Genomic DNA, 19,476 nt, shown 5'->3' with positions numbered 1-19,476 from the left:
ATGTAGAATTCGCACTATCTAATAGAGATTATACCTGCACCAGGCCTTTAAAGCATAGCATGGATAGCTTGATTTTTTCCTAGTAATTTATATTGTCTCCACTTCATTATCAGAGTTTATCATAGACTTCATTACATTTTTAAATTGTTAATTCTACAGGCATAATTGATGAGGAATTAAACTCATTTGATAAGAATTTATTAATGAATATTCAGGTATGCAAACACTGCATTCCAATTATAAACAAATGTACAAATTTAACACTGCAAACAATGATTTAGCTGTACATGCTCAAATCCCAAAATTTCAGTTGTATTTATACATTAAATATACAGGATCACAACTTTGTCATGAATATACACCCTTCAAAGAACAAGCCGTTCCTACCAAAACTAATTTATAACTCCAAACATAAGAAATCTTCCACTTTTAAACCACACAGCAAAGTAAAAGTTCAAGATATAGTGAAATGCTGATTAGATACAGATTAATCTTAAAGCTGCTTGTGCTAGATCTGAAGGACAGCACATAGGTCCACCGTATGGATTTCAAGAGAAATTTAGCTAACTGGAACATGCCCTATAATGAATGAGGATTCAGCTCAACTGGACAAATAGAAGTTGTTCCTTACTGGACTATGACCCAGTTTTATCACATGATTTGTAGCATGATTTTAAAATAGTTTTTAAAATTTTGGAAGTCAGTTTTAAGGTTAACATTCTAGTGTTAAGAGATATTTGAATAGCAGCAGAATGCTGTTTTGATTCAAATGCAGACCAGGAACTTGAACTGGTTCGCTGGGGCGAACTCCTAGGGGCACCACATGATGTCCTCTGTGGCATCTTCTGACTCTCCTGGGTGCTATCATCTGGAATCACACAATCCAAGATAGTGGTGACCAGGAGAGTCAGGAAGAAGCCAGGATGCTGTGACCCCAATAAGTCTGGGAACCAATGACTTGAGTAGTGTGGTTATCAAAATTATACTACAGACCATTTCATATTTTAGACACAGAACACATTTCATTTTTAAATATACACTTTAAAATGCTAAAGAAACATTTAACATTAGGTTAAGTCATACTAAGTTCAGCAGAAACAGGACACAAACCTGTCAAGAAAACCTAGCCAGTATAGTCCTTATGCAGTACTCTTAGGTTTCACTTCTGTGATGCCCAAATAATGCCCCTGTAGCCCAATGACAACTAGCCATCTTTGCTTATTTTGATATTTATTGGTGCAAGTGTGTGCACCAATACTGGGTTCATGGAGCAAGCCAACATTGCTGTCCTAAATTATGTTATCTAGAAATTCTATTGCAATTGTTAGGCCTAAATACATATAATTTAGTTCCAACAAATCTTAGACTCTCAAGGCACCTTACAAACTGAACATATTAAGATTTTTTCAGTCACTTGGTTAAAAATTGTCACAGTATTTTTGTCTAAAATGGTGCTGCTACATGTCAAACAGAATACTAGATAGTCAACATTAGATTCACAGTTTGGCTATGTAGTGACACCATTTAGCCACTTCCTACAACATTGCAAGGATTTCTGAAGTTATACTTAAGGGTGTTCTTAATTACAAGTTCACTTTTTAACACTCATCCTTAGCATAGTCATAATCAGTAAAAATTTCAGAGCTGGGGCTGATTGTGATAAGACTCACAGCCATGTGATTTCTTCAAAAGTAAAGGGTAATGAGCCTTCCCCAAAGGGATTTTGCATCTCCCAGGTCCAAGTCATACTAGAAGCTTTCAGAAATGGGCAATTCAATTTTTGTAGAGAAACAGTAAACATTTGTTCCTTGCACCTTTGATAATGCAGTCAGTAAGCTCAATTTTATACAAAAAACACATGCTCTTCTGACTCAACACCCAGTTTTAATCCTTTAGTTTTTGAAGTAGTTGTTGGGAAAGTTCTATTATTGAGGTATGAATCAGAAGAAAATTAAAATTGTAACAGAACAGAGGAATGGTAACTTTACAAATTACAGTGTGGCCCCAAAATCTGTATTTTTAGCTGCTTATATCAACTGAATGTTATTTTGCTCGTTTTTAGGGGACAATGAATATATTTAAGTTATAATCCACAACTGCTACCAAATAATCTTTCCATAACACCCATCTTCTTTCTCTACAGTCATCATCCAGGGAAGTAAGCAGAGGCTGTGGAAGGCACTGCAGGCTTGGATGGTATGTGTGTTTTATTCAGTACAGATGACTTCAGGAGCCCTGTTAAAAAGGGGAAAAAAATCTCAAACATTTTAAAAGGTTTCAACATTTTACAACAATTCTCCGAGTTTAGGTACATGTACTTTCTTGCTCCTACCTGTGTTGTGAGATGTGTTTTGGCTGAGCCCTCGTAAAGGAATGCTATCTTCCCTTTTCTTCAGATACTTTGCTTCCAGTCCCAAGTTCTCACCACTACTCAAAAGAAAATAGCTATATTACACAGCAGCATTTTCAGTTGGCTTAACTAGAACTAAGTTCACTGAACCAAAGGAGTATTTCATGGGATTTTCCACTATTTAAAGTCCATTATAAAATTAGAGGGAACTGAACCCTCAATACTGATCTCAAACACATCTTCCTGCTTGGGACTACGCTAGTGCAGATGTCATTGCAGTAATAGCCTTCAAACTTCAGACTGCCAAACATTGCCTTCAAACTTCAGAAACACAGCATTCCACAGCACATCTAGGTGTCCTGTTGCACAAAACCCATTGCAAAACTTGGCAATGATGGAATACACTGAACTCTATGGTGAATCCATTTCAATCTGCAACAGCCCTTATTTTACCAGGTTGCAGTACTCTTCTAAAATCTTGTACACAACTGGGCTTGGGCCATGATTTCCACACCCCATGGTGTCTTCTTCCAGAAAGCTGGTGTCTGTGTTGAAGTTTCTGCCATAATAGGAGACCTAACAGACTGGCAAGTACACTGTATCCCATTTTAGAATCACAACTTTCTCTAGGAAATCCAGTGAGACAGACTATATTGGCAGAATATATTGAGCAAGTTAATCCAATAACATGAGTTGCATGTTTTATTATAAAACCTACATAATAACTCTTGCTATGAACAGAGAGATGTCAGATTATCCAAAATAACAAGCTCTTAAAGTGGTAAAATTAAATCCTATGAATACAATTTTTTGTTTGCTTAAGAAATGAACCTCAGAAATGCACTTGTATAATGGCTGGGATTCAAAGATGTACCTAATTTACTCCTTATATCCAAAGGGGCTTTGGGCTTGCGCTTTTCAAAGAGCAGCTTACCATGCCCCTTGGGAGTTTCCAATTTCTGAAAGTGAGGGAGGTTTTCAAAAAGCAGTTTACAATATAAAACAGTGGTCTGCCATTTAAAGAAACAACGGAAGTCCTAGTAGGAGAAAGTCCTACTAAGTATTCTCAAGCCCTTGGCAGATTAAAATACAGTAGCTTCTTGGACTGCAGCCAATGTATGGTAAACACAGGAATTATTAGTTTTACCCTTGATAGCTAATGGGGGGAAGGGCTAACTGTGACAGAACTTGGTAACTGACCACTTATTTGCTGCATGGGTAGGCCTTTCTGCAGGCAAGACAAAACAATGTTTTTAAAATACTCAAAATATTGCTTCTACTTTTACTCAGCATTTTGAAAACTTAACTAAAGATGAATAAAATAGTTTTAGAAGTAGTAATTATTCAATTGACATGTATCTAAAAATGTATGTTTTACAAGTACACACTTACAATTGTAACATTCAATCTTAGCCCAGGAATACAAGTACAGGGGCCCCTGTATCCATGGTTTCACTTAACCGCAGACCAGATCCACAGGGCACCCATGCATGCCCTCTGTGGGCCCCATTCGGAGACAAGGGGAACTGGACTCCCCTCGCCTCTGGAGAGTCTTCTGAGGTCTGCAGACACTGCGTGCAACTGCTACGGGTATCAGAATGGCCAAAAAGAATGAGACTTCCAGTTTTATTGTAAAACCTAAATCACATTCTTTTTGACCATTCTGAGGACTGATTCTGAGTGTCCACAGGTGGCCTCTGTGGACCCCTCATATCCACGGAATCAGGTATCCATGGGGGTAGGGTTCTGAAATGGAACCCCTCGCGGATACCCGGGGCATGCCTGTATGGTAAACTCACCTGCATCAACAATAAGGAAATTTTTAAAGCACTAAATACTCACTTTTCTTTATTTGCTGAGTGATTCATACCACTAGGGATTCCTGGCTGTGTATCTGTACACCTGTTGGCTTCTTGAGCTTGCATATTGAACTGAACCTGCTGGGACAGCAAACATGGATATAGACTTTAAGGAAGCCTAAAGGTGGAAGCATCATCCTAAAATCATGTCAAAGAAATGACAGTGCCAGTGTAAGATTTAAATTGCCAAGAAACGACACAAATCAAAGTTTTCTGTTTGAACAACAAGTATTTCCTAAAACTAAATATATATTAGCTTGTAGAGTTAGAGGAATTTGATTTACAGCTGAAGGTTTATATGGTCAGTAACCCAAAACCTCATGCAGCCCTCATGTAGCCTTTGGTCCTACAGAATTGATTTAGAAGATAGAGAAGGGCAATTATGAAAGTGAACTGATTTATTTTGGTTTTTTCCTGTACACCTTGCAAGAACAAACAGGATAATTTCCCCTTTCAATTAAGTGAGGACTCCCTCAGAAGTGAAAGGGAATACCCAACATTTGCTCACTTTTTAAATTGTAGAATATTTATATCCTATCTCCCCCTCCCAATATTGGGGTGCAACATTAATATAATCTAAAAAAGCAGTGTTCGACACACACACAAAAGTCAAGAATTGGTAATATAAACACCACAAACCCAGAACCTCACGAACAAAAGAGACCACAAATTCAGAAATTGCCAAAGCAACAGAGGAGGAGCAGCTTCTGCTTGACTTACAGCTGCCGTCCCAGACTGTGCCTCTGGGGTACACAGGCAACTATTGTAACCCTGACACCAATTTCAGAAAATGCAAAAGGAGAACATAAGAGATTTTGATGCCTACCTTTACTCCTGAGACTTGAGGGCTGGCAATCTTGACAGTCCCTGTATCTGGCAAGCTTTGAAATGCTAGCAATGGGGAGATAGGATAGCCCAGCCGTGAGCTCAGAAAGGGGATTCTGCTATCAGCCTGCTGATCACAATAAAACCAAAATTTTAAAAAGTTTATTATGAAGCCAAAAGTAACAGCATAAAATTGATTCCCAAGCTGCTTTTATTTGTCTTCTGCCTCTAAAGCAGGGGTGCCCAAACCTTGGCTGGGGCCATTTGTGGCGCTCAGGAACCCCCAATCTGGCCTATGGGAAGCCCACAGTCTCCAATGAGCCTCTGGCCCTCTGGAGGCTTGCTACAGCCTATGCTGGTCCGACCCGACTGCTCTCAGCATGAGGGCGACTGACCTCTCACACGAGCTGCAGGCCAAGGGCTTCCTCCACTGCTTGCTGTTTCACATCTGTGAAGTAGCAGGGAAGGAAAGGCTAGCCTTGCTTTGTGCAAAGACTTTTATAGGTCTTGAGCTATTGCAAGACCTTCATTCATTCATACAAGTTCTATCTAATATATTCATTCATGTAATTTATGTAAATGTATTCAAAGTTTAAGTGTAAATTAACTTTTCTTGGTCCCCAACACAGTGTCAGAGAGATGATGTGGCCCTCCTGCCAAAAAGTTTGGACACCCCTGCTCTAAAGCAAGCTCACTAGACTTCCAGTGTGGTCATAACTACTAGCCATTTATATAGCATTTCGTAATTTGAGAGTAATGCAGAATTTTTATTGCATTTGCTCAAAATGAAGACACTCTACATCAGGGGTTGGCAACCTTTTTGTTAAAAGGGGCCAGATGGTCAGCAATGACATCATCACATCACCGCTGAACTCCCAGGTTGCCAAACTCTTGGCTGCATGGTGCTTGGTTTGGGAGGCAAGGCCTCCTGCCCAGTTTGCCACGTGGTGCCACCCACAGCAGCACAGGGATTCCATGAGCCTGGGCAGGCAGCTCCACCATTCCCTGTCCAGCATGTGGCAAATTGGGTGGAAGGCCTCACCTCCTAAGCTGAGGTCTGTGTGAACCAGAATACTTTGGGGTGGCAGCGGCCTGGATCTGGCCCATGGGCCCTAGGTTGCCAGCACCTCCTGGATACTGAAAAGAAGGCTCATATGCACCCCCTTCCTATTTCTTTAACCATGTGCAGGAGATTACCAGAAACAATGCAGGACAAAGGAAGAGACCCTGGGGTAACCAGCAAGCTCTCAACTCACTCCTGATCTTGCTACATGTACCGGAGAAGGGGTCATTCTAGAATAAAGAATTCATGTGCACAATATGAACTAATGCGACCTAATCCAATGAAGGCTTACACAGAAAGCCTACTGAGTTTTGTACTCTTATTTGGAGGTAGGTTTTGCATGTAACTGCAAACCTTGGGACCACAACCCGGCACTTTCACAAATATATAAATATCCATAAAAATAGTTTTAACTTTACCATACTGTGAGGTGAAATAGCAGTTCTTGTAGCAGTGTTGCTAGGAGTAGAAGACGTTCCTAATGCTTCTTGCTTCCTTGTCATTTGAATTTCATTCAGTTGCTTGTTTAACCATGTGATGACTACACAGAAAATAGCAATAAGACACTGGAATGTTTCAGTTCTCTACACTGCTATTTAAGTCTACAGATTAGACAGAGCGTTCAGTTTCATAATATTTTAAACTGGAGTGGTGGACAAAGCCAATGGTTTGGGCTACCTAATAGAGGTATTTCAGTTGTAGTCTTACATGAGAATTGGATAGTGGGGAAGTTGCATACTGATCTTTCTGCAGGTGAAACATAACAGGCTCAGATGGCAAAAAAGATATAATTGCATCATCCTATTCCTATATCACTGCAATGCTTTGGGGAGGTGGAAAATGGTATCCACACTACTCCTTCTTAGGTTGCCCCCTAATATACATATGACCAAGGATGAAATCTTTGCACAATACAGGTGAATGTCGCTTAGCGATGTTCTGGCCAGCAAGAGCCCACATATCCAACAGCTGGCACTGGTCCCAATTCATTCCCCAGGTCTCTGATGCCAAGGGGACCCATGCTCCCCTCACCTCCAGAGGCTTTTCTGAGCCTCACAGAGGCAGAGCACATTTGTGCACTGCCTCTGAAGGTAAGACTGGCCATGTCAGCCTAAAACATGCGACTTCCGGTTTCCTGGGAAACTGGAAGTTGCATCTTTCCGCCTCAAATGGGCATTCTGAGCCTCGCAGAGGCAGCACGTGAATGTGTGCTGCCTCTGCAAGGTTCAGAAAAACCTGAGGAGAGGGGAACATGGCTCCCCTCACCTTTCAGAGGCTTCACATAATGTCAAGCCTTGCTTGATGAGTGGGGAGCCGGTCCGCATCCCTATCGTTAAGCGAGGCATGACTATTTACAATCTTACACTGCCTTATAGAAAGTTCACCATTTACTGCATGTACATGTAAAGAGAATGCTGCCCAGCCTCAAAATGACATCATGTTTTTCAAGTCAAGTCTATTAGTTAAGCTCTAAAAAGTTGACAGGTTGACATATTAGTTGCTAATTCAAGGGTCTTTCATATGTACCATTTTCATTAGTCTTGAGAAGATGCTTGCTTTCTTCCAGCTTCTGTACTGTCGTTTCTAGCTGCTCCTTCAACCTGCAGACCTGAAAATGTTTTCACATTAACATGATCCCATATTAATATATTTACTATCAGCAGCACCAACACTCTATACTACTTTAAAAATTCACACAAACAGAATACAGGTGGGGCCTTGGTATGCCCAGGGATCTGTTCTTGGATCCCCATGGATACCAAAAAATATGGATAATCAAATCTGTGATCTTTGGTACCTTAAGTCCTCCGAAGGGGACCTATTTGCTATAACTACACCTTGAAGTGTTTCAGATAAATGCTATCAATTATATTTATGTACCAAGTCATAACCTGTTGAGAAAATAGTATGGATCAGGTCTGACTAGTATTGCATCCTGAATATCTTTCCTTTTGATACATAGGACAGGTTAGCCTGGCTGCAGTCCTATTCATGCTTACCTAGAAAGCAGCCTTGTTGACTTCTGTGAGGCTGGCTTCGAAGTCAGCAGGCATTGTACTGTGCTATATATTAGGCTTTTGTGTTGAAGGATCCAGTAAATGCTTAAGTTACCTCTTGAGCTCTCTCTCGAAGTGAACTTTCTGCCTCTTGCAATTCCTTTTGTTCTTTCTGCAGTTTTTCTTCTTTTTCAGCCAAAAGTTTCTCTTGTTGAATTGTTACTGTATTTTTCAGCTTCAATTTATTCATTAGAGTTTTTACATCTCCTTGCAATTTCTGTATTATTTCATTGGCCTAGTAAACACCCAGAAATTTAAAAATTTAAAGCCACACAAAGTCAAATAATCCTTACTGAAAAGTTTTATGTTTGAACAAACCTTAAGGAGTTCAGCAGATAATGACAAACCTTAAGGAGTTCAGCAGATAATGACTTCAGTGTTGTTTCTAGCTTTCCTATTTGAATTTGTTTCTTTTCTGTATTTTCTTCTAAGTTTGCCTTAAAAAAACACATATATATTCATATTACAGACTGTGTTTTGCCTAGTTAAACACCTCACATTTCATATGAATCCATTTCAAAATGTCCTAAAGGTATGCTAGCATTTGGAACCTAACACACTCAACGTCATCACAACTAAAACTGTCTATTGTAGTGCAATCTCCCACAGAGGGTAAGTGCAAATCTTAAGGATTGCCTGCAATAGCAATTTGGATAGCAGCCCTAGTTCTTCAATTCATTTCTCCATCTGTTAGATAACTACTGATACTGTTGGGAAAGTAAATTGAAAACCTTTTGCTCTTGTGTTGCATCCAATACTTCCTTTGTCCTAATAACTAGTTGATCCTTGTCTTTGATCTCCTGTTCCATAACAGCAACTCTTGTCTGCAGCTGATTAACCTGTTTCTCCTTTTCATGACATTCAGCATCTAGGGTAGCATTCTCTCGACGGAGTGACAAAACTTCTTGCTTTGCTCTTTGACATTCCTAGAATGTTTAAATTTTTTAAAACAGTTAAATATTTATGTTTAATTTTTAAAAATGAATTACTTGTATTGCTTTTTTTATATTATAATTATTTAGAATGTGAACTCTCCAACATATAATTCCTTTGTTTCAAATATTTGCTACATTTTCAATGGAGCAGTTTAAATATAACTAATTGTGGATCATCATAAACTCATATAGATTGTGAATAGGTAAATATGTCATACATCTTCTATGCCAGACAGTTTTGCTTTAAGCTCTCTGACTGTAGATTCTCCTTTGTATCTCCTTTCTGTTAGCTCCTTGTTGGCAGTTTCCAGTTCCTTCAGTCTATTTTGCAGCTGCTGGACAGTTTTCTGATGTAAACTTTCTAGATCCTTTTTCTGTTGTTCATTTTGTTGTTGATATTGTGCTTGTGCCTAACAAAGCGAAATACAAAAAATTTAAAAAGCACTTTTGACACTTATTAAAGCATTCAGCTGGGTTCACAGAGCATTTCTTTACACACCTTCAGAGCTTTCTCTCTCTCATTTGTCAGTTCCTGGGTATGTTTGTTGTTTAGTGATGCCGTATTGGATGCCCATTCATTTCTTAACTTATCCAATTCCCTGCTCTTTTCTGACAAACTCTAAGTATGAAAAAATAAGATTTGGTTATTATACTTGCATGCATAATTTTGATTAAACTTCTTGCTTATGCCAATACGTTATTAAAGGATCACTTCTTAATTGTTCCTACTGCAAGTACATCCTGTTCACAAAATAATCTCTGCAATATTTCACAACTTTGCATCTGACTCCCTGATAAAGTGTTATATAATGGGCCCTAGATATCCACAGGGATTCGTTCTAGAACCCCCACAGGTACCAAATCCAAAGCGTAACACCTGATGAACTAGATTTCTGCCTACCAAAGTGTCATCTCTACCTTCCCCTCCTGCCACAAAAGGGAGTTCCACTTCCAGGGGGTTTGCTATCCCAAATGACATATCAGTCAGTATACTGGATATGCCAGAGCTTCTTTCTTTTATTTTGCCTCCTAGATCGTTAACAAAAAAATAAGAGTGAACACTTCCTTCCCCTCAGGGTCTCTTCATCCCCTTCATCACAGGACATCTTGTGTGTGGGACCCCTTACACCTCAAGCTACTGGCTGCCCAACCAGGATCTTCCAGTCTCTCACAGGGACTGAGTTTAGGTCCCTGAAGCTTTGCCCCCTGGCTCTCCCTTGGGAGCATAATGGTTGGAGCAAACTTCCTTCTCCTCTGCTGCTACAACCATGCTGCCTTCCCTCTTAGGCCCAGCATGAGGGTCCTCTTACAGGCAGAGTCAAGCCCATCTCCACTCAGCCAGGTGTTACCAATCCACTGCTACACTAGATTAAGCACAGGCAATGGTCAGCATCACCTCTTAGCACCTCCCTCCTACCCTTCATTTGAGATAGACTGCTCCCACCTCCACTGTCTGGCAGCATTATGTGAGGTACTGCTCAGCTGATTAGTAGAATCCTGTGAGCTTCTACCCCCCTTTTCTGAGTCTACAGCCAGCTGAAGCTCTGTCCCCTTTTCCAAGTCTCACACAAAGTTATGCCACAACATCTGTAACTCTCTAAAAAGGGAGCAAAAACAGAGTCCTCTAGAGCAGTGTTTCTCAAACTGTGGGTTGGGACCCACTAGGTGGGTCACGAGCCGATTTCAGGTGGGTCCCCATTCATTTCAATATTTTATTTTTAATATATTAGATATATATTATATATATATTGATGCTACCCTGGTCTGTGACTGCATTTGGGGAAATGTTACAGACCTGTACTTTTAACAAGTTACTATGTATATTCTTTTAACAATGACAGTAAATGGAAGTTACTCCTGGGTAACAGTGGGTAGGATTGCAGTCCTGGATTGTTAAAAAATTTCCTGCTTGATGATGTCACTTCTGGTCATGACATCGCTTCCGGTGGGTCCTGACAAGATTCTCATTCTGAAAAGTGGGTCCCGGTGCGAAATGTGTGACAATCACTGCTCTAGAGTACAATAACTACTTTTGTACATGTCAGTAGTAAGTGTCTCTACTTGTACATGGGTCCGTAGTGTTTCATAGATCCTAAATTCTAAAGGCATATCTTATAAAATGCACATTAAACTGATAGATGTATATAGTTTACTATAAATTGGTCTACACTGAAATTTTGCTATTACCTGCTGGGTGTAGCTCAGCTGTATAGTAAGGTCCTCCTCTGTTTTCCTAAGTTTTTGTTCCAGCAACAACTTCTCTTCCTATGTGCAATTGATAGTTCACAAACAAATTTAAAACTTTTCCAGTTTCAGAAAATCATAAAGTATGTTATTATTCATCACATCAGTCACAAATACATTTCTGCTACACGAGCTACAAAAGTTTGGCTAGTTAACCTCTGGATCTTTTCCATTTCCCTTATTCTAAAAATATATATTTTTAGAATTCAATGGGCACAAGTATTAGCAGCAGGCAGAAGATTAACAGCCCTATCCAATCCTCTGCCCCACACAGGGAAAGAAGGCTGCCAACGGGCACCTCAGAGTAAGGGAACGTTCATTCCCTTGACCTAAGCCCCAGCACCCACAATGGGCTTACTTGGGCTTGCATCAGCAAAATAACTGGCACAAAACTGAGCCGCCCCATGTTAGGAAATCAGGGATATGGCAAAGGCTTTTGCTGTAGTCCCCCCCCCCCCAGAACCAGTTCAACCTGTCCCCTTTGTACCTTTCCACTGGCACATGGAGACCTTTCCTACTCCTGTGGGTGCAGGCCTTTGACTGGTGCCAGCAGGCTGGTGCAGGCCTTTGTGCCAGTCCCATGAGCCTCCATGATGCTGCAATGTGCCTTACAGCTTGTTTGTAACAGTGAGCATGCTCATCCTGATGGCAGAGGCTGGCATAGGACTGCGCCATAATTCTCCTATCTTGGAATGGCAAATACAGAGTTATCAGCCAGTCTCTATATTTCAATAAAGATCTCATTGTAGGGGGAAAGCCCACAACTTCATGTTTTTTCTTCCTAATTTGGATGAATTACCAATAATTATCATTATATCAACAGAACTGAAAGTACAACTTCACAATGTACAGTTGAAATCCTCGTCTTACCTTCACGCATTTCAAACAGGTTGCCAAAAACTTTTTGACTTCTACATCATTTCCTGGTAGGAATTTTAGGGATAAGTGGGTAAGGTGTTTAAATGGGTTTGTCTCTACCACATTTAAAAGAGAAGGAGTATGATCTAAATTGGGTCCTGATGAAATCAGCTGTAACAAAAACCTAGAAAGGAAGATACCACATATTACAACAGCCTTGCTAGCTTTTTAACCCAAGCCCACTACAGAGTGTCAACTGTTACAAAGGGAATGAAAGGAACCCTCTTCAGCTTTCATCTCATCAATATGCTAATCCACCATTAGTGGCCAGCTTCTGTGCCAATCGATACCACTGCAAATCAGTGCAGATAAATAAGCTTTTCTTAAGCACACAAAACCTTTACAGTGCTAAAGAGATAAATCCTAGGAAGGGCTACCACAGTAAGAAAGAGGACAAATGAAAGACAAGAAAATGCTGAACTAGTCTGACAAGTCTTAGCTGGCTGTTCCATGAGACAGCTCATAGAAGCTGCCTTCAGGTCAGTGGTGTTTTAAAAAAAGGTTCTGTCTCCCACCACCCATTCCCCCTCCCTAATACATACTACAATGTTCTCAAGAAGCCTCCAACCCCAGGAGTAGCTTTTTGGAAGATGGGCTCAGGGAGTTGTTCAAGGGAGAATAGGGAGAGAAAGGTAGTAGTGTTTGCACTACTTAGAATACAAGCCAAGTGGTATAAAGTCAACTAGCAGTTCAGGAGGCAAATCTAAGCATACTAATCAATATCACTGTTTAAAATATTTTACTGAATATGCATAGAATTTCTGAACAAATAAATGATGTGCACAAAATATGTGTGCTGTTTTCTTGGATGCCAAATTTGTTATCTGCATTATTTAATTTTTTTAAAAGAAAACTGAAAACAATTGTTGTATTATACTAACCTTGGGATATCGTTATTTTGTTCTTGGATACAGTGCTGAAGAAGGTCTATAAATCTCTGAGGAAAGGCTGAAAAATCTACCAGAAGACTCTGCTGGAGTTTTAAACTATATAAAAAGAAAGAAAATTATAAACAGTATATGTATGGAATATTTGTTAGTGCTAATAATTAATCTCAGAGCCATTTCTTTAAATGCACAGATGTGCTAATGTGACCAAGGCCCTGGGTACACAATAAAATACCTCCTTTTTGAATGCCATAACACAACAAACAGGCCTTGTGGTCAATTGCTATACCACTCATCTCCCAAACAAGCATTAAACTTATTACACAGCCCAATAGTGGTCTAATTGGGGGCAGATACCTGTACAGTAATATATGGAACAAATGGCTGGGGATGTAGAATAGATTTAGAATGAAGGTCCAAACTCAAAAGATTTAAGAAACAACTGACCCAATCATTTAGCCAGGCCCATTTAGGTAGTCTGTACTTGAAAGTGACCTGCAATCTACAGAAGTTCTATATCAACATAGTGAAAAATCTCCATTGCGGACCTTCCTAGCACCCCAGAGGCATTTGGGATTCCTCAGCATCCTAGAAAGATTGCTAGGTCATTCAGAAGCAAATATTCTCAGTGTGGGTGTTTAACAGCATCTTGCTCATAGCCATCCCTTGAATATGGAAACTGGGGCAGCTGCCCTGGGTCCTGCGCTTTCATGGCCAACAGGTGGTCATAGTGGGGGGGGGGGCATACTGGCTGAATTGCCCCAGGCCTGTAACCTATCCACATCCTTCTAGGGACAGCAGGAAAAAGCCCACCTTCAGGGTTGCTTAAGATATGCGTGCCTTGAGGAAAAGGCAAAAGGAGCAATGTCCAGCCAAAGGCAGCTTGTAACAACAGCTCTTATAGAGATCAGCAATGGGATGACTGAGTGTAGTCCCTCCACCTCAGCTACTGCTTAAGATCAGTGTGACCTGAGGGGAAGTAAGGAGATGTGCCCAGGCCACAGGGAGTGGCTCCTATACAGACTAGCACTGTCTTGAAAGTTTATTATATCCTACTTTTAAAAATGTTGTAAGTTGCCTTGGGGGCTTCTTCAGAGGTAGAAAGATGGGCTATAAATAAAGGAAACTAGGTGACTCTCCAATATCTGATCACACAGGTAAAGCAGTATTAATGCTCCCTGGCTACATGAAACCAGGGCAGAGGCACCCCTTTGCAATGTTTGCCCGAGTCCAACACTGAGAATGGGACCAGAACCCTACAACAACATGAACACCCAGGGTAATGTATCCAGTTAGCCATGACATGGACTTTGTTTTAATTGTTGCTTCCCCCTTTTCTCCCTTTGCCAACTGATCTGTGCTTTGCTTTCATCTTTTCACTTTGATTTTCCAACTTTAATAAGTTTCTTATATTTTTACTATTTGATCTACCTGGCTTCAGTTTCACTCTCAAGAAAGCAGGATTTCACATTTCTCAAACCATCATGTTGCCCTACTGCTCAGTTTTAAGGTAACCCAGATTTGGGAGCACTCGGTTACTGTGATCTGGGAAAGAGGCCTTCCCAAGGAGCTCTCTTTCTGTCTAGGCCAGGGGTGTTCAAACATTTTGGCAGGAGGGCCACATTATCTCTCTGACACTGTGTCGGGGGCTGGGGAAAAAATTTACATTTAAAATTTGAATAAATTTACATAAATGAATCTATTAGAGATGGAACTTATATGAATGAATGAAGGTCTTGCAGTAGCTCAAGGCCTATAAAAGGCCTTGCACAAAGCAAGGCCAGTCTTTCCTTCGCTGCCACTGCTGCATCACAGACATGAAACAGCAAATAGTGGAGGGAGCCCTCGTCCCATAGCTCAGCTGAGAGGTCGAACAGTCGTCCTCATGCTGAGAGCAGTTGCATCAGGCCAGCATGGGCCGCAGCAAGTTTCTGGAGGGCCAGAGGCTCATTGGAGACTGGGGAGGCTCATTTGAGACTGACTGGGAGCCCCAAAGGGCTGCAAGTGGCCCCCGAGCCAGGGTATGAGCACCCCGGTCTAAGCTTCCAACTTTGGGTGGCGACAGCCAAGACCTACCTTTTCCCGGTTCATTCCTGGTTTCCCCAGTATAGAAGGGAAGCAAGGAGCAAAGGAGAAGAGTACTGTTGTTACCTAAGTAAATTAACATGGGCAAGTAACTTCATGTGTACTTTATTTTACCCTTTTTCAGACACATAATACCTTGCAAAATGTTTAATAACAATTAGATAAACCAAAGTGTTTTGCATTTTGATACTGCAGTTCGTTTCCTTATACTCTGGTCATACAGAAACATTTCCTAATCAAAACATTAACATGAAAACTAACCTTTGAAAATCTTCCTCAGAAATAACAAGGTTATATAGGAAAAAGGGATCAGTATCCTCTGTTAGTCGAACAACCAAATCCTAAAAGCAAAGAATATGGGGAAAAAGAAATGATGATCTGGCTAGACCAATATATTTCCCTAACAGCTGCCCAAAAGTTTTACAAGAGTGATGAAGGATCTTGTGTTAAATATGAACTAGTGATCACATGACCAGAAAACATTGAAATATGATGGCAACACTTATTCATAATGTTCCAGAGGAAACAGAGTCCACCAAAAAGAGTCTTCAAGACATTGTCTACAGTCAGGAAATGTTTATATCAAGTATTTGATATATTTATGAATATTTAGAGAATGTGTGCTGCTGGTGGAAGCCCTCTTCTAGATTACTTCTTGCAAAAAAAATGTGTGGTCATTCATGAAGGCACATTTGTTTACCCTTGTTGTAGTTTCCTCATTGTCAACTTGCAATAGTGAGCAGAATCGCACACTGAGACAACCACAGGTTCTATGCATAGCAAAACCAGTGCATGACAAAGGAGGTACAAACCTTTCTATGAATGGGATTTGTGGTTGATTGCAGCTCAATACTCACACGAACATTTATTCGCCTGCAAAACAGACATTTAAATGTACCCTTCTGAATAAAGTTTCAAAAAAAAATTCAAAATCATTCTGGAGCAATTAAATATGAATCAATGGCTCAGTAAGGAATAGCAGTACAGTATTCCTAAGCATCCCATAATGTGAGCTGCCTGCACTCAGCAAGTCACTAAAACAGGACTTTTACTCCTGAGTATTTACTCCCAAGTATGCACACATGCTTCAAGACACAGATTCTACTGAATTTAATGTGTATGTAAGATATCATCCTCAATTACCCTTTTATAGTCCCAGGGAACATGTAGGCCAATGCCCAACACTGTATAAACATAGGTTTTAATCATCTTCCAAAATTTTAATACTGTAACACATCTTAGATACTAAAAATATTAGGTTATCTGGACTGCATTATCCAGGAGCATTCCTAATGATACAGAGTATTCATCAGGAAAAAAATTACATCAATACTGCTTATTTTAGAGCTGCTGTCCAAGACTATACAAATCTCCAAAAAGAGGAAAATAGATTAATTGATTGATGCTTATGTTAAAATAAGGCTGCTGTGACAGTAAGGTAGAGGAAAAGAAGAATGAATAAATCTCATCCATCTGTTCTAATGATTAGTGTATCTAGGGTTGCCACACACCATAAGGAACAGTGGTTCTGTATGTTTAATAATTCCACATAAGCTTCTCTTACGCTCACCCTTCTAGAACTCCTAGGTTCTGAAATATTTGAACTATGCATAGCTTCATTACCTAGGTACTCTAGTTTGTTTCGCTACTACAAATATGTACATTTTCTCAACACAAACATACTCAAATTGCTAAATACCTGTACTGTGATTTTTAGAATTGATTACGATTTTCCAAAATTTTAAATGGAATGCTTTTTATGCACACAGAGAAGAGCTGCAAAGTAATTCTGTATACATGAACTCACTTTTTTAATTATATTGCAGAGTTTTAATTGATACAAAAAAACCACCCACTTCCGCCACCAATTAGTTTTCCAACTTCATTCACCATCCTGTGTAAACAGATGAGGAGAAACCATCCTTCTACTACTTAATGGTTTACGAAAGTGAGGGGAAAAGGTGCATAGGCAAAGTTCAATGATGCTGAACAAGCACTTCAAGAGTGGAATTAGGCCCCCTCCCATTTACAACATCCAAAAGTGGACATCTATAACATCCCTACATATGCACAGAAGTACAATGGGGGAGTCACTCACTTGCTACTCCTTCAATACCCTGATAAATAAGACAACAAATTAAGCATGTTAGGAAGCAACTGATCCACACCAACTAATCTCCAATAGATAGAACAGTTGCTATTTTTGGTTTAAACCCCGCAGGAGTTTAACAGCTATACAACAAGCAGAAATTTGACTGGCGATTCCATGCTCTGAAATCTTAACCAGGACACAGCCGTATGATAACCGAATATATAGTCATGACCAAAGGTTCCCAAACATTTCAGCAGGAGAGACGCATCATAAATCGGACACAGTGTCAAGGGCAGGAAATTAATAAAAATAGTTAATAATAAATAAATAAAATACACACCTGTGTCAAATACACTTTTATCCATCCCCACTTTCCTGCTCTATGCACAAGTGGAGTCACACTAAGACACATAATTCACTTGCCTTCCCCCTATTCCAGTGGTTCTCAAACTCTCTGGGAGAGTTTGAGAGCCACTAAGTTCTTACGTGGGCGGGAGGGGGGAGGCAGCAGGGGCTGGGGAAGGCAGTGCCCCGCAGCAGTGAAAGTGGATGCGGAGCAATCGCAACCCACCTCCGCTAAAGCACTTCCACTGCTGCGGGGAGCCCTGCTACAGGTCGCGCCAGGCTCCCCGCACCCCCGGGAGGCTGCAGGGGCTTGGGTACATGTACCCCAAGCTCCCCTGAGTAGCGGGATCCTAGGGATCGTGCTGCTGCCTCCTCCCTGCCTCCAGGCTGCCCCGCCCCTTAAGGGGGCAGGGGCCAAGGCTCGCAGGCTAGGGTGTCGCAACACCCCAGTTTGAAAAGCCCTGCCCTATTCCCTTGCAACCAGGGTGACCAGATGTCACAAACTCAAAAGAGGACTAGGCACCGCAAAATGTAGGATATCCAAGAAAAATGGAGGACATGATAAAATAAAAGCTAAGAACACTCATATACACTCGTATATTGATTTCATGTGGTTAATTTAAACACTATATTATTTATCATTAAGTTTGAAACTATTCTAATTTATTCATATAATTTATTAGTTACAAGAAGGATATGTGCTGGCTACAGGGGCCACTCACAGGGAAAAGGAAGACATTTAAGTTCTTTTCCAGGACATGAGGCTAAACAAGAGGACATGTCCTAGAAGAAGAGGACATTTGATCACCCTGCCGGCAACTAAGCCAAGATTGCCAGCCCAAAATTTATTTTAAAATCAAGATTATCCAAGTACTGTATACGTGGCAAGGGCAGGGGGGGGGGGAGAAGAAAAGAGGTACAGAGATAAAGAGAACAGGCACTGTACAGTGATTTTCAACACTGAAAATCAAGGCACACCATGCTGTTGGTGAGGGGCTCATATCCCCCAATGGCCCTACTAATAAATGACCCTCCTCCAAACTCCTGCGGCACACCGGCAGACCATCTATGGCACACAAGCGTGCCATGGCAAAGTGGTTGAAAATGGCTGCAACAACTGAACACAGTTAAGAGAGTTGGTACACAAATTCCAGGGAGGAGGTAGCCAGCCAGAGGAGGCTGCAATCCTATCCACATTTTCCTATCCACAATCCGCATAGGATTGGGGTCTTGAGGTACAATCCTGTCTATACTTTCCTGGGCGTAAGCCCCACTAACTATCATGGGATTTACTTCTGAGTAGATATGCATAGAGATTGGGCTCTCTTGGTGTGTTACAGCAAACACACACACACTTCCAGTACTGTGAAAGTTGAGAGCCCAATCCTAGGCAGGTCTACTCAGAAGGAAGTCCCATGATAGTCAATGGGGCTTCCTCCCAGGAAAGTGTGGAGAGGATTGGAGCCTTATTGTGTTGTGAAAGCTGACCCCACCACACACACACACACACACACAGCCTGTCCTGTTCCACCAGAAGCGCCCGACGTCCTCGTCCTCTATAGGAAGCCCTGCCAGAGGGGGCTGCAGGCGGACGGGGAGGCGGCCACTCGTCTCCCCCCACAGCCCAGCACCAGCCAACCGCCCGTCCCCAGGCCCGACAGGCGGCGGCCGCAGCAGGGCCCCCCCCAGCCCGCGCGAGAGAGGCCCCCCGCGCCCCTCACCTGTCCTCGCAGCCCGGGCACTTCACCTGCACCGGGATGGGGCGGCTGAAGAGGCTCTCGGCCGCCATCTTGCGCTTTGAGTTTGGCGCCGGGCT

General features: G+C 41.3%; 1 protein-coding gene across 3 annotated transcripts; it reads right to left on the bottom strand.

Moving 5' to 3' along the window:
• Positions 1-269: 269 nt before the first annotated feature.
• Positions 270-19,467, bottom strand: SASS6 (SAS-6 centriolar assembly protein). Of its 3 annotated transcripts, none has more exons than XM_066624051.1 (17): positions 19,382-19,467; positions 16,036-16,096; positions 15,485-15,564; positions 13,133-13,237; positions 12,204-12,375; positions 11,277-11,354; positions 9,589-9,708; positions 9,308-9,499; positions 8,886-9,080; positions 8,502-8,591; positions 8,210-8,389; positions 7,625-7,706; positions 6,517-6,638; positions 5,036-5,164; positions 4,193-4,290; positions 2,333-2,427; positions 270-2,235 (listed from the first exon to the last, which is right to left on the bottom strand). In XM_066624051.1, the coding sequence occupies exons 1-17, from the start codon at positions 19,447-19,449 to the stop codon at positions 2,147-2,149; spliced, it is 1,956 nt and encodes a 651-aa protein (XP_066480148.1). In that variant the 5' UTR covers positions 19,450-19,467; the 3' UTR covers positions 270-2,146. The 3 variants fall into 3 exon arrangements, with proteins under 3 accessions (XP_066480148.1, XP_066480150.1, XP_066480149.1); XM_066624053.1 differs by having other exon boundaries at positions 4,193-4,287; XM_066624052.1 differs by having other exon boundaries at positions 5,036-5,161.
• Between the last annotated feature and the right edge of the window lie 9 nt (positions 19,468-19,476).

The sequence above is a fragment of the Tiliqua scincoides genome, chromosome 4 (genome assembly GCF_035046505.1).
Source record: "Tiliqua scincoides isolate rTilSci1 chromosome 4, rTilSci1.hap2, whole genome shotgun sequence".
In the NCBI taxonomy this organism is placed as follows: domain Eukaryota; kingdom Metazoa; phylum Chordata; class Lepidosauria; order Squamata; family Scincidae; genus Tiliqua; species Tiliqua scincoides.
This window is presented reverse-complemented; position numbering and strand designations above follow the sequence as displayed.